At 31.9% G+C, this 16,457-nt stretch overlaps 1 protein-coding gene across 10 annotated transcripts in view; it reads right to left on the bottom strand.

Annotated features, from left to right (window-relative positions):
* Positions 1-16,457, bottom strand: part of LOC100933962 (ankyrin repeat and KH domain-containing protein 1) — a 134,404-nt gene that overhangs the window by 75,728 nt on the left and 42,219 nt on the right. For all 10 annotated transcript variants that reach the window (XM_031953392.1, XM_031953393.1, XM_031953391.1 and 7 more), the window contains exons 3-9: positions 10,004-10,160; positions 9,278-9,425; positions 8,210-8,357; positions 7,218-7,451; positions 3,819-3,913; positions 1,503-1,740; positions 1,007-1,198 (exon numbers count right to left, since the gene is read on the bottom strand). In XM_031953392.1, coding sequence (XP_031809252.1) covers positions 1,007-1,198; positions 1,503-1,740; positions 3,819-3,913; positions 7,218-7,451; positions 8,210-8,357; positions 9,278-9,425; positions 10,004-10,160 — 1,212 coding nt within the window. The remainder of the gene's footprint in view (positions 1-1,006; positions 1,199-1,502; positions 1,741-3,818; positions 3,914-7,217; positions 7,452-8,209; positions 8,358-9,277; positions 9,426-10,003; positions 10,161-16,457) is intronic.

The following is a 16,457-nucleotide window of genomic DNA, read 5'->3' as shown; positions in this document are numbered from 1 at the left end:
CAAAAAACTTGTGGCTAAACTGTACCAGTTAAAGCTATCACCAAAATTATAACAACATTTTATAAAAAGCTTATTAGATTAATAATAATTTTTATTTTCTTGATTTATAAAAGTTTTATGGGCACAACTTGCTAGAATTTACAGAAGACACTTTGAGTTATTCAGATTTACCTATATCATTTCTGATGGTTCAATTAAAGTACATGTAGATAATTTCTCCCTAATATTACCTTGCTACTATAAAAACCAAAATATAATATGCATGTGTTAAAAAACATGTCTATGCTACTTCATATCATCAATTTGAAAAGTGAGGGAAATAAATGGTTATTACTGAAAAATAGTCCATAAATTACATTTGATTTTTATGCATCTCCAGCTAAAGAGGGAGGAAAATGCACATTCATAAGCTGTTCCTATGCTATAAGTCTTACACATAGCTAGAGAAGAAACAGAATTAAGAGAATCCTAAGATCATACTTATCTGTAGAATGGACTTGGTAATGGCAGTAGCTATTATTCCTGAATTGGAGATCAATAACCACAGAATAGAAAGAATATATTCAACAAGAAATACTTTTTGAGTATAAGTCATATAGCTCAGTGTTCATATAATACTTTATGATAAAAAAAAAAAAAAACTTCATAAGAAGTCTTACAATTCTTTTAAAATGTTCCATATTCAAGTTCTTCTATTGTGATAGTTCATTTGGCATGGGATAACCCTTGTTCTCAAAAGTTCTACCTATGGGAAACAAGCTCTAGGAGGTAAATAAAAACCAAGCTAGAAAAGCTTAATTCATGGGACTGGTAAGGGGAAATAGGTTCATTTTCAAAGAATTACACTAGGTAAGTTTACTATAAATTATTTTATCTCAACAACTCTCAAAGATCATCTACTTTCTTACAAAGGGATTATGATCTCTGTTGATGGAATACTAATTAATTTTTAAAATTTGCTGTGCAATCTAATGTCCTTTTTTGCATTTTAAAGTGATTCACATACCTGCTGCCAGCAAATATTTAACTAATTCAAGATGTCCTTCTTGAGCAGCCTCCATTAAAGGTGTTGAGCACCCAAGTTCTATATCAGCCCCAGCCTTAATTAGGAAATCAGCTACTTCAGAAAATCCTCCACAGCAAGCTAGAGTAAGAGCAGTCTCTTGTGTTTCTTCTGTTTGTGCATTTATATTTGCTCCTAGGGTACCCATAAAGATAAATCAAATTAGTTACCAAAATTACCTAAAATGTATGTTTACAAAAAATCCAGATATTCACTTCTGCTTTCTTTACTTGTTATATTCATTTAGTTTATTACCAAGGCAAATATTTTGTTTTAATATGTTGCAAAAACTTTGCGTTGATGTAACACAAAATTACATGATAAATTTTAACAATAAATACCTATATTCTTAAAGCTGGAAGTTAACTAAGAAATGGTCCAGTTTAACACTCTTAATGTTCCTCACCTTGAAGAGTGGAACAGAGGTAAATTATCCTACCTTGTGCTAACAGGAGTGCCACCATCTCTTCATGTCCTTCTCGAGCAGCTTCCATCAGGGGAGTATAACCCTCATCATTAACTTCCTCGAGATTTGCTCCCCTTTCTATCAGTAAAGCTGCCAATTCAACATGTCCACCACAAGCTGCTAATGTTAGTGGAGATTCAAATGAATCTGCAGGCATATTCACTTGAGCACCACTATCCAAAAGCAGACGTGCTACCTCTACATGTCCATCCTGTAGGATTTTCAGAAGTAAGGGAAAACATTTTGTAGTTGTATATTAACAGTAAGGAAAGAAAAGAAATTGATAGAAAGAGAGAAGGGAGAAGAAAAGAGAATGTTAGAGGCATGCTATCAGTAATATATCAAGATCAAAATGTGATATATCTCAATTAATCCCACAATCTCGTTTTGTTTCTGTGACTGGTTGCCCAGCTAGTAAGTGTCAAGTATATGAAGTCAAATTTGAACTCGGGTCCTCATGATTCCAGGATTGATGCTCTATGTACTAGGCCACCTACCTGCCCTTACCCATAATCTCTTTAAAAAATTTGGATTTATGAAGCAGACAGATATATCATAAAATGTAAACAATATCAACTTGAGTATTCTTCTAAAAACAAAGAGAATAACACAGTAATATATAAGATATAGTAGCCAAGGATACCTCAAGATAATTTAGAAATCATGTTGCACGTAAAAATTTTAATCCTGCCAAATCATAAACCTAGAAATTTAGTAAGATCACTCTCATTTCACAGATAGCTATTATATAATAAAATTTTAAAAATAAAAATTTGCCTCTGCTACTCCTGCCCTCCCTTCACTCCTCCCCCACCCTAAAAACAAACAAAGAAACACAATCACAGCTGATTTCTATGTAGCTATTGCCACTCCGGATTATTTCACTAAGAGAAATCCTCTTGTGGATCAAAACAGTCCTATATATTTCCCTTGATGAAATAACCTGCTATTATGGGACAAATCTTACTTGTGGAGTTATTAACTCTTTTTCAAATACATATAAAAGTATTAATCACTTATAATCAATTACACTTTAAGTAAATCTGCTTAGATAACAGCAAGTAATGATGAATTGTTTTAACATTGATAGTCCATTTTCCACCTTCTTATAATTTCCTTTCTTTTAAATTCTAATTCTTCCCTTCTTATTTTATGATAACATTTTTTAAATTCCTGTTCAAATATACTTATGATTATTGTAGATGCCACGCTTTATACAACTGTGTATCCTATTATATACTTCTGCATATGTTTTATCACTCTCTAAACTATAAAATCCACGAAGCATAGGAACCAAGTTTCCATATAATTAAATTCTGTAACTTTTTTCTTAGTGTATAGCACAAATTTTAAATAAATATATGTAAATCAAATTCAATATTGGTCAAAATGAAGTCAACTTACTTTAAAGACTCAGTCCAAGAAAATAGCACAAGACTCAATTAAGATAATAGATTTTAACTAAGATTTCATATAAATCCTTTCTAGTCAATTAAATTTATGACTATAAAGAAAAATAAAGATTTAAAAAATGCATTATCTCCCCTTTTCCCCATATCAGCAAACAAGGTTCCTGATCTCCTATGATAAATTGATCTCCCTATGATAAATAAATACTGACTCAAATTTATAAGAATAAAGGCCACCCCCCAATTGATAAATGATAATAATAAAATTAAGAAGAAACTAATTAAGTGGTCATTTCGAAAGCAAAATCATTTTCCAACCACATTTATTAAGAACTGTAATTCCAGCAGGAATCCAGGACCTTGGAAACCGAGCCTAAAGTCTTAAGGTATTTTTAAAAGAAGTTTATATGATTCTAATGTTATAAAAATATAAAACTGAATTTTATCAAGTACTTAAATTATAGTCAATTCTCCATTATCCATTAGTTAGAAAAGTTAATCTATTAATTTCTGCCCTAATACACAATATGCTATATTATGAACTTAAATATAACGAATTAGGGTTAGTTGTGTTCCTGCTTTTGTACCCACCAAGCTGAGAATGTTTTTACAATGGTTTTTACATTTTAAAAGAAAGTGTCACTGTATTTTAAATGTAAAAACCATTCTTAATGAAAAAAATAAGTGAGCAGACTAGAGTTAACAACTTCACCTATAAATTGCCAACCTTTTATTGATACTGAGTTGACTAAACTTTGCTGAGAATTAAAGTAACACATTTTCAAACCTAAAGTTTGTTTCCTAAATCCTGAAGATTAAAAATATTAGTGTATTTTTCTCTTCTCCCCTCAAAAAATGAATTCAACTCAAAAACCATTACCATGCAGGCCTCCATTAGAGCTGTGTGCATCTCATCAGTTTTGTGTTCTTGATCTGCACCAGCTTCAAGCAGAAAACGAACCATATCTAAATGGCCTTCAAAAAAAACCAAAACACAATATTTTAAAAACAATGCTTTGAAAGAAATAACTGTCAAAAACTTATGTATTAAAGATGCTTCATAATTTTCTTTCATGACTATGAAAGCTTATAAAATGTTCCTTTTACAGTCAAAAATCAAAACACCACTGACTAGATTTATAAAAACTGACCTGCCCTGATAAGTGGATTTCTCTACAAAGTTTTGCCCACAATTCAAGGAATAACACTTCCTATTTTGATACTTTCTTTGATTCACTCATTCATCATGTCAGAAATACATAAATGTGAAAACTAAGATCATTCAAAGATATATAAGAATCTTTTATTTCCTGAAGCAATTGGGGTTAAGTGACTTGCTCAGGGTCACACAGCTAGAAATATTAAGTATCTGAGACCAGATTTGAACTCATGTCCTCCTGACTTCAGCACCTGATAGTGGTGTTCTGTCCACTGTGCCACCTAGCTGCCCCTGATATATAAGAATCTGATTCAAATTTATAAGCATAAGAATTATGATGTCTAATTGATAAATTATCAAAGGCTAAGATGAGTTTTTCAAAGAAAGAAGTCTAAGCTATTAATAGCGATATGAAAAAATGCTTTAAGAACAGGACAAGAATTTCAAGAGAATTAATTTAAAAAAAAAAAATGAAGGTTGCCTATCTGTCCCAGACATAAAACTATATTATAAAGCAGTGGGCATCAAAACCATTAGGTAGTGGCTAAGAAATAAAATAGTGGAAGAATGTAATAGCTTAGGTTCAGAAGAACCAATAGTCAATGACTATAGCAATCTAGTGTTTGAGAGTTCAAAGACTCCAGTTTCTGGGATAAGAACTCATTATTTGACAAAAATTGCTGAGAAAATTGGAAAATTGTATTGCAAAAACTAGGTACTGATCAAGATCTAACATTTGTACCAAGATAAGGTCAAAATGGGTTCACGATTTAGACATAAAGGGTAATCCTATATACCTCAACAACGATACTGTATGAAGATGTATTCTGATGGAAGTGGATTTCCTCGACAAAGAGATCTAACTCAGTTTCAATTGATCAATGACGGACAGAAGCAACTACACCCAAAGAAAGAACACTGGGAAATGAATGTAAACTGCTTGCATTTTTGCTTTTCTTCCTGGGATATTTATACTTTCTGAATCCAATTCTCCCTGTGCAACAAGAGAACTGTTTGGTTCTGCACACATATATTGTATCTAGGATATATACTGTAACCTATTTAACATGTATAGAACTGCTTGCCATCTGGAGGGAGGGGAAAAATCGAAACATTAGTGAGTGCAAGGGATAATGTTGTAAAAAATTATCCTGGCATGGGTTCTGTCAATAAAAAGTTACTTAAAAAAAAGGGTGATCCTATGAGCAAATTAGGAGAACAGATCTGTAGAGAAGGAAGGAATTTATGGCTTCAGTTAATAAGTAGAGTAAAGTACGAAATGCAAAATGGAAAATTTTGATGACATTAAATTAAAAAGGTTTTGTACAAATAAAACCAATGCAGCCAAGATTAGAAGGGAAGCAGAAAACTGAGGAAAAGTTTTTACATTCAAGGTTTCTGATAAAAACCTCATTTCTAAAATTTATAGAGAATTGACTCAAATTTATAAAAATACAAACCATCCCCCAATTGATAAATGACCAAAAGAAAATTGAACAATTTTCAGATGAAGAAATTAAAGCCATTTCCAGTAATGAAAAAAATGCTCTAATCACTATTGATCTGAAAAATGTAAATTAAGACATAAATTAAGACAATTCTAAAGGACTATTATACACCTCTCAGATTGGATAAGCTGACAGGAAAAGATAATGATAAATGCTGGAGGGGATGTCGGAAAATTGGGACACTAATATATTGGTGGAGTTGTGAAATTATTCAACAATTTTAGAGAGCAATTTGGAATTATGCCCCAAAGGCTATAAAACTGTGCATACATTTATCTCAGAAGTGTATGTCCTCTAACCTACTGGGTCTGTGTCCCAAAGAGATCATCAAAAAGGGAAAGGGACCTAACATGTGCTACAAAATGTTTGGAGCAGCTCTTTTTAAAAGGGCTAAAACTATGTTTGCATGTATTTTGAAAAATAAAAAGCTATTACTAATTTTTTAAAAGAAATTAACGCTTGAAAAATAAAAAGCAGAAAAGGCCAAATTGGGAGGAAAAAGGCTTCAAATTACAATCAGAGAAATGTAAATTAAAGCAACTCTGTGATTTCATCTCATACTGATGAAAAAATGAAAATATTTGGCAGAGAAAAAGGCATTTCAAGACACTGGGCAAATTGGTCAGACTATTTTGAATTATAATTTGGAACTACACTCAAAGAGTCACCAACCTGTAACTTTGATCCAACAATAACGTTACTATGTAAGGCCCATGTCCCAAAGAAATCAAGAAGAAAAGATCCTATTTGTACAGAAATTTTTATAGCAACTCTTTTTGTAGTATCAAAGAACTAGAATCTAAAGGAATCCTTACAAATTGAGGAGTAGCAGAACAAATTATAGGATACAAATGTAATGAAATACTAACATGTCAGAAGAAATGATTAAAGGACTATTTTTCAGTAAAAGTTGGGAAGATTTGGATGAGGTGATAGAGGAAAATAAGCCAAACAAGTACAGTTTAGACAATAAATAACACTGTAAAAACAAACAACTTTGAAAGACTTAAAAAAAATTCTGAGTAATGCAAAGACCACCAAACCACCATGATTCCAGAGGACTTGTGAAGTGTACCTCTCCTCTACTCTCCTGAGAGAAAAGTGTACACAGGATATATAATGAGACAGAGTTTTCAAACAGGGCCAAATAAGGACACTTGTTTGCTTGACTATGTGTATTTGTTTCAGGAGTTAGAGCTCAAACTGATCCATAAACTAAAAAGGTAAAAATAAATAACCATCCAGAATTCTATTTAAAATAATGTCAATCTTTTAACTCTGATTATTCATATCATGGATCTCCCAGCCTATCAAGATAAAATTAAAATAAAAAAAAAAATCTAAGTAAAAGCATTCTAGGATATAACAAAGAATTATAGTTAAGAGAAATTTTTAACTTTTATATGAAACCAGTGTAGTGGAACTCCTTGAATATGAAAGAATTTTAGAAGCAGGTTGAAAAGAATAACAAAATTTAATCCCAATTATAGCCACCACATAACTTAAAAATTATAAGCAGCATCATGTATTGTGTCCAGCAGGAATATTCTAATTTTTGTCATTAAAAATACTGCCATTACTAACCCTGACATAATATATAGTAGGCACCTACCTTTATAACATGCAAGTGTAAGTGCACTCTCTTTGAATTCATTTGAGTGAGTGTTGATGCCTGCCCCATACTCCAGGAGAACTCTGGCAACCTCCACATGACCAGCACTGGCTGCTTCCATTAAGGGGGTATGTCCATTTTCATTGTGATCCTCTATATTAGCTCCTGCTTTCAGTAGCACTTTCACAATGTCCACAAATCCCCCAGCACAAGCATAAGTTAGTGCTGTGTTTCCTAACAAATCAGGGGGAAAAAATGAAAAATTGAAATTAAACTATATTAGTTATAACTATAGCTGAGATAAAGATTCTACTTCCTTAAATTTCTAGAAGGAACACCCTCAACTTTCTTTGTATTAAGGAGAAGCAACAAAAAAATAGATAGAAAGACATGAATGGCTTTAACCAAGGCTATTTTCTTAGGAGTAACCATTTTTTAGCTGTTTGTCATCTATACGATACCATTCAGTATTTGATTTATATATCATAATTTTAGAACTTAATTTCTATGTAACTTTTTTCTGATGATTTTACAAAAATTGATTTAATCTCTTAAACTACTAGACAATAACTCAATTTTAAGAATCATTTCTTAAAATTCTGTTATCCTCAACAGCCTATAACATAGCACTGGACACATTAAAAGGACTAAATAAATGCTCATTTGCTTTATCAGTTGATTTCAAGAGAATATGTTTATTAGGTTAAATTCTATTTTTATACTCAAACCTTAATTTCAAATAGCCACTGTGGGAACAGGTACAGTTAAATGACAAGGGGTACTAGGTGGCATTATGGATCACTACTACTGTAAAAATTCAAAGAAATTTTCTTAATTCTATAAAAACAAGAATATCCTTGAAGTGATTTCAGAATTATTAAAATTTTTGATAAACAAAATCTGGAACACTACAAAAAGAGTTGTGATAAATATAGATATAAACTAAAGTTGCCTTTTATCAATCATACTATATATGCTTTGACAATACATACCTGTTGAAGACTGGGCATTGACATCTGCACAATGAACAAGTAACAGCTTTACAATGTCTACATAGCCTCCACTGGCAGCTGCCATTAGTGGAGTTATGTCTCCTTTATTCCCTCGATCTTCAACATTTGCATGCATAGCAAGCAACACCTTAAAAAAAATAGTCATATAAGCTTATAACTATTAGAGTTCATAACATTTTTGCTAAATTCACAAAAACTGAGGTAATTTTTTTTCTTTGATAAGCAAATCCAAGAAACAGAATTATATATATATATATATATACACACACACACACACACACACACATATGTATATTTATTTATATGCATACACACACACACACACACACACACACACATATATATAAAAATAAAAAAATTGAACATCTCTACATCCCCTGCCTTCCTATCCTGGAGAAACCTCCACCCTGAGGCCTATACTCTTGGACTGATCACATCCTGGTTCAGACCAACTTTTTTTGAGAGACTGTTCACACACACTTCAAATTCTGTTGCCTTACTGTTTAAACTTCTGCCTGGTACATAGTAAGTGCTAAATACTCTATCAATGTCTGCAATTCAAAGCTGTCAAATTAGATTCACTAATATTGTACTTTTTGACCATAAAAGGAAAAAATTTGTCTTCAACTTCCAAATTCTGTTTTTCCCATCAAAGTACTCAAAGAGTACAAATCTGTATGTATGACAGCTACTATGTGATTGAGTAGACTTCTTTAATGTCTAGTTTCTATACTGATAGGAGAAAACAAACAAATTAATTCTAAACATACATAAATTACTCATCCTCTAATATTTTAAAAACTACCCCCCCCCCCCCAATTCTATATACATGCCTCTCATCTCTCTTGTTTACTCACATGTACTGGGGGCCTATATTTGGTTGAGAGAAATATGAATTAACTAGCTATATATAAAAGTAACTGAATTATTTTACTAGTACTAATAAAACCAAGCTACATAATCTAAATATATTTCTTCTTAAAAATAAAAGAAAGTAGGACATAAAAACAATGCCCAAACCCTCCTAATATGAACATTTTTACTTACTTGTGCCAATTCATAGTACCCTGCTGAACAGGCCAAACAGAGCAAACTTTCTCCTTCTTCAGTATGCTCATTTACACTTCTTCCTTCATCTAGCAATTTGCGGACAGCATTCACATCCCCATCTGAGCAAGCTTCTGCCAAACTGCGACTTAAAAAACAGTCAAAGGATACAGAAATGTGCAAATGTGGGAAGGACAACATCAAAAAACCAATTTAAAAAAAATTTCTAAACCTCTGCTTCTGAATTATTATAAGCTATTATACATAAATGGACCAAAGTTTTAAAAAGATTTGGCTTTCAAAACAAAAAATAAAAAGCCCAGATTCTTAAAAATATGTTTATTTTAAAGTAGAAACACAGGTAAAATACTTTAACATATATTAGTATTTTTCTTTCTACTCAAACAATACATTTCATTCACTAGCCAAACCATCAGATCCACTTAGAATCTACTTAGAATCTAAGCGCTGAATCAAATAAAACTGCAACTTCTAAAAAGGCAATTTCCTTTAAAAGCAAGGATGTTACCCTAATTCGCATTTGTTTCTACCACTATGCCTAAAATACAATAAGCACTCAATAAGTTAACAAAATTATAGCAAGATCTCAAGCTAAAGTTTATTGGTTCCCCTTTCCAAAATAGATAAAATATTTAATGGAAACTACTATTCCTAAAAATTGTCCACCAGAAAAACATAGCTGTTCTGAAGTTATCAAATACGTACTTGTCCACTTGTCCTGCATTATGGCTGTTCTCTGCTCTCATTCGCGTCAAAGCAGCAGCAGCTTCATCCAATGCACAGCTGACAGAAGAAGTCAGTCTTCGGAGCACCTCAGGATCAGCGAAGGCTTTACCATCGGCAGTTGACAATTTACCAATTCCTTCAGAGTATGTTCATCAAATGGGTTAGTACAGGGAGGAAAAAAAAATCACACAAAAGATGCGCAATTTTAAAATTTCATCCACATGCAAGATTAGTCCCAAATAATTCATAAACATGCTAGAAAATGACATTCAACATTTTATTTCTTATAAAATTTGAAAGTATGATTTATAAACAAGACAGAAGTAATAAAGTTCAAAACAAGGCAGTATATTTTAGTCTAAATTACTTGTTTTAAGATGATTATGTTTCAAAAATTAAGGCTATTGGATTTATTATTTAAATTAAAATGTAATGATAAATTAAGCAAAAAAAAAAAAAGTCCTTTAAGAATGAAATAAAAATTTTCACTTTGCAAGCGGGTTGAGGGTGATATATGTGCAAAAAAGAATGAAGAGAAATTTTAAAATAAGTAGTTTTTTCATGGATTTAAAATGCTGATGCCCTCTTGAATATCTATGCCCACACTTCCCCCCCCAAAAAACAAAAACACATTTATATGTCATAAAATATAAACTGAGTTGAAATGATTTTATTATCTTCATTATTTGTGTTTTTAAGTATGCAGCCAGAAACAAATGCATCAAAGAGTAATTCAGCTTAGTTTTAAAAATTCAGTTACTTATTGATCATCTAAAGAATATCAAACAGGTGTAACTAAACACTATGTTTTGGTATTTAATTTTAAAATTACATTGAACAAAATTTTACAAGTTGTCATTATATACACTATATGCTAACCTTAAGTATATACTACTAACAGAAGTGGCTTTATAAACTAAGGGCAGATGATATGCCAATGGTTCTTAATTAGGAAGAATGTTTTTCCTCAAAGACCTTTGTCTTAAAAGGTGGCATAGTTTGTTTCTGTGGACATTTTCATGAAGGATATAATACTAGTCTTCTACCAAAATTTAAACCACTGGAAGACAATTTAGATTATTTGCCAAATGTCTTGTATGTGTATTATCCCCTGCAAGGATTAGCACAAAGCTTTTAGGAAATCTTTAAACCTTTTCACTTATTCAAATTCATGCCATTCCTTGGTGAAATTAAAACATAAAGCATTCTTTACATAATACCAAAAGATCAGAACAATTTACAGAATAGGATTCTACTTGGTAAGTCAGTCAATTAATATTTATTAAGTACCTATTATATGTTTAAACACTGTACTACGCATTGAGGATACAAAGGTCCAACTAATCCTACCTTTTAACATCTCTCTAGTAGGGAATGGCAAAAGTTTACAATATTACCAAACTTTTGTCTTTTGGTAAAATGTTATGGGTTAACCATCTTCTGGGCTACCTGTAGCATCATTTATTCAACACCAACACCAACATGTTTGTTTCTTTATCCATTCTATTTCATATTTTCTCCCAATGTTTTCCATGGCACCCAAAACTGTTAAACCAACTTATATTCTCTGACACAGAGAATATGGGTTAATAATAAACAAATGAATTTCATTGGAAATAGTCTGATATAGCAGCTTATTTATGTTTTTACTATATTTCCACATTTCAATATTAACTTTTAAAAAATCAACTATATATTTCCATCTTGAGAGAAAAAAAACAAAACTAAACTCTAGGCAACTAATATCTAACAATTCCTAAGTCTGGAAAAAAAATGTCCACACTATTAAAATGTATATAAACATATCAAAGATTTAATCTAATGTCATTTCACAGACCAGGAAAATTAGTAACAGGAGTTATTATTACCTTCTCAAGATCCCATAGCCAATAAAGAGAAAAATCAGGACTGTAGTCCAGGTTCCCTAACTGCAAATCTAAAACTTTTTTCACTGTATCATGAAATCATCACTAACTATTTTGAACTTTGTATTTGTATTCTCCTCTGCCAATACTGTTATTAAAGTTACTTGTTTAAATGTTTAGTACAAACAAGCCAATTTCCACTAAACACATAATTATGCCAATCTTCTAGGAAAGCCAGAGAGTAGCTAATATAAGTCTCTGTAGGTGGTATGTGGAAAAAAAAAAAAAAAAGATATATTGAATGGGTGAATCCTAACCATCTACATTATTATCATAACATTAGTACTGAAATGCTTGAAATAGCAGAAATAGTATCCAATGAATCAACTAAACTCAACTATTTAGTTTGGCATCTCTAATATGAAACCTTCCTACCAATACATTTCACCTTGAGTAATATGTCAACTCCTTTAAGATGAAGGTGTATTTCATAATTGGATTCTGAGTACTTAATACGTTGTCTTGTAATGTTGTCAATGCTTATTCAAGGTTTGTTGAATTGAAGGTATTTATCATAAAAATCAGTTAGCAAGTAGCCATTAAAATTTTCCAGTATCCAAACAGAGAGGGAAAATTGAAAGCTGAATTTAAACTGTCCTTGACTAATGACAGCAGTGACAATTTGTTTGATATACCAGGCAAAAACAATATTCACTGTACTATTATAAAAGTATGTCTAGAAAGAGTGGCACCTATCTCTATATTCAAATTCCTGGTAACTCAACCATGTTTCATTTATATAAAAGAAGATAAAGAGCAGATTGCACTCAATTCAATGATAGAACAAACCACTTGAAATTTATTCAGTCTTTCATAAACTGTGACTCAGGCATCTTTTCTGTTTATTCATAATCTCACAAGACTGGAATAAGAAATGACGCTCTAACTAGGTCTTATGGTAATTAAATGAAATTGACTATATTTTAATAGGAAAAAACTTTTATTTTTCACATGAGAATTATTCCAAATTAGGGATATTGTCAAAAATCATAATTGCTGACTGTTTTAAATTAAAATCATTATTTCACAAAAAGTATTAATTTCTTTATTACAGGAAAAAAGAAGAAAATTGATGCAATGGTAGTAGCAATTATCTGCTGAGCACTCATGTTAAAAAATGTATCATAAACACTACCTTCAATTCAACAAACCCTGAATAAGCACTGACAATACAGTAGGTACTCAGAATCCAATTATGAAATACACCTTCATCTTAAAGTAGTTGACACACTACTCAAGGTTAAATGTATTGGTAGGAAGGTTTCATTACAGATGCCACCTGAGATTATGATGAAAAGGAACAATGATGAGGGGATAATGTTCTAGGGTGTGAAACAGAAGAATAAATCAATTAAGTATTTTTAAGTTGTCTATTAAGTGCTAGGGAGATACAAGAGATTCAAAGATTACATTTCAATGGAATGTAAAAAAAAAATATATATATATATATACAGAGAGAGAGAGAGAGAGAGAGAGAGAGAGAGAGAAAGAGAGAGAGAGAGAGAGAGAGAGAGAGAGAGAGAGAGAGAGAGAGAAATGCAAAGTAGTTTGGGAGGAAGGGAAGCAGTACTGAGGGAGAGAGGAGGTCAAGAAAAGCTTCAATAGAAAGTGATAAACATGAGCCACATCTTGAAAGAGAGATTCTATGAGACAGATAAGAGAATGTATATTAAAGACATGGGGGACTACCTGTGCAAAAGCATAGAGAAAGGAGATGAAGTATCATACATAAGAAAAAAGCAAGGGCCAGCTTAGTCAATCATAGTGCATGATATGGAGGATAATATACAAAGAAGCTAGAAAGATAGGCTGAAGTCAGGTTGTGAAAGTTTTCAAAGCTTTTAAAAGCTAAACAAGAGCCTATTCTTTGGACTTTTGAGGGGTAAAAGATATGTGTGCTTAAGGAAAATTACTCTGACACCTGAATAAAGGGTTAAGAATAGTAGAAAGAACCTTGAGACAATTAAATCAATTAGAATATTACTCTAAATTGGGACCCTAATACATTGTTTATGGAATTGTGAACTGATCCAACCATTCTGGTACAGTCAATTATACTAAGAGTTTTCCTAATACTGAACCAGCCATGCATTTCTGGTATAAAACCTACTTAGTCATGATGTATTATCCTGAGGATGATTTTCTGTAATCTCTTTCTTAATATTTTATTTAAGATTTTTTCATTAATATTCATTAGGGATACTGGTCTATAATTTTCTTTCTCTGTTTTCATCCTACCTGGTTTAGGTATCAGTACCATGTCTGTGTGATCCAATCATTTCGGAGAGCAATATGGAACTATGCCCAAAGAGCTATCAAATTGTGCATACTCTTTGATCCAGCAATGTCTCTCTTAAGCTTGTATCCAAAAAAAAAGCATAAAAAAGGGAAAAGGACCCACATATACTGTTTGTAGCAGCCCTTTCTCTAGTGGCAAGGAACTGGAAACTGAGTGGATGCCCAATAGCTGGAGAATAGCTGAGTAAGTTATGATATATAAGTGTTATGAAATATTATTCTTCTATAAGAAATGATCAGCAGTATGATTTCAGAAAGGCCTGGAGAAACATACATGAACTGATGAAATGAGTAAAACCAAGAAAACACTACACAGCAACAAGATTATGTGATGATCAACTCTGATGGACTTGGCTCTTTTCAACAATGAGGCAATTCAGGCCAATTCCAATAGACTTGTGATGGAGAGAACCATCTGCATTTAGAAAGAGGACTGTGGGGATGGAATGTGGATCATAACAGCATTTTTACCTTTTTTTTTTTCTTGCTTGTGTTTGTGCTTTTTTGTTTTTTTTTTTTCCTTTTTGATCTGATTTTTCTTGTGCAACATGATAATTGTGGAAATAATATATAGAAAAACTGAACATGTTTACCATATATTGCTTGCTTCCTAGAGGAGGGGGTAAGAGGAAGAGAGGGAGGAAAAATTTGGAACACAAAGTTTTGCAAGGGTGAATGCTGAAATACTATCGGTATGTATTTTGAAAATAAAAAACTATTATTTTTTTTTTAAATGTCATTCTAATAATTTAGGCGAGAGGTTATGAAGGCCTGAACTAAGATGCTAGCTATGTAAAGATGGAAAAGCAATTGGATATGAAAAATGTTTTGGAGAAATCTCATGAAAAATATTCTCAGAAAGTAGGAGCTAAGACCCTCTGATTAGATAAGAAATAGTATACAGGTGGAGAAGGGGAGGCTTGAAACAGCTGTAGTGAAATATATGCTAGAAATGGAAAAATAAAAAAAGCATGGCAGATGAATAAATATAGTGTTTGGGCCCTGGTTATTAGGCTAAATTCACATAGCATTCTCTACAGATAAATAGTCAAATAATATGATAATGAGTGGTTCTCAAAATCAGAAATGAAAGTTAACAATTACATGAAAAAAATGCTCTAAATTATTAATAAAAAAACTAAATACATCAAGTTTGAAATAAAAATAATTTTACTTTGAAACAAAAAAGTTCTATCCTACTTATAACAGTAAGAGGTAGTTGAATTAATGTAACAAATACATAATTAGTAAAATTATTTAACTTTGTCCAGCAGCATTCAGTAGTATACAAGTAGGAATATAAAAGATAGATAATAAGCACTGTAGAGTTGAAATTTGGTATGGCAACAGGGAAAAGGGCAAAGTATTCATGGGTAAATGACAGTGCATTTTATTCATATAAACCAGATAATCACAGAATCAAAATGTAGTAAAGTAAGGCCACAGAGAAGTTTTAAACTTGGGAGGGTACAAATTTATGGTGAGAATAAAGCATGCGTTTACGAGGACTGAGCAAAGAAATAATTTAAGGAGAGGAAATTAAAATTTCAGAGTTCTGGATCATGGAAGCAGCAGTTACAGGTGATAGAGAGTTGCTCTGAATATTCAATCCCAAAGAAGTTGACCAGATTGATGAACTAGGAGGCTGAAGTGTTCCATATGAAAGTTCTTCAAGTATGAGGGCAAGAGCTAAAGTAAGAAAAATATTAATCAGATGCAGAACTTCTTAAGAGGTGAGAATGATCTAGAGCAGATGTCTTTAATCGTTTTTAGTATCATGGAATTCTTTGGCAGTCTTTGGACCTCTTCTCAGAATATTTGTAATTTATTTACCTATCTTAATCCAGTGAATCCAGAAGCCTGAGGAAAAACTGCATCTGGTAGGATGGTGAATAGGAATAAATTATATAGAGTTAAATTTCCCTGAATATAAGGAAATGGAAAGATCATAGGAATAAACAGGACCAGGCCTATGTAGGTTATCCACATGAGGAAAAGATACAAGTGATTGAAAGATCCTGTGATGATTGAGCACAGAATCAGTATAGAACACTGACTTTTGTTTTCTCTAGTTGGTTACTCTAAAACAGAAAGAAAACATGAAAATGGAGATAAGAGTACAGAGGGAGCAGAGATTCACTACAGGTACCTAGATTAATGATAACTTGATGTTCTAGTGCTCTTGTGAAGTTGAATTCATGCCTTACAAC

This window comes from Sarcophilus harrisii, chromosome 2, assembly GCF_902635505.1.
Source record: "Sarcophilus harrisii chromosome 2, mSarHar1.11, whole genome shotgun sequence".
Taxonomy (NCBI): domain Eukaryota; kingdom Metazoa; phylum Chordata; class Mammalia; order Dasyuromorphia; family Dasyuridae; genus Sarcophilus; species Sarcophilus harrisii.
Note: the sequence above shows the minus strand (reverse complement) of the source record. Positions and strands in the feature narration are given on the sequence as shown.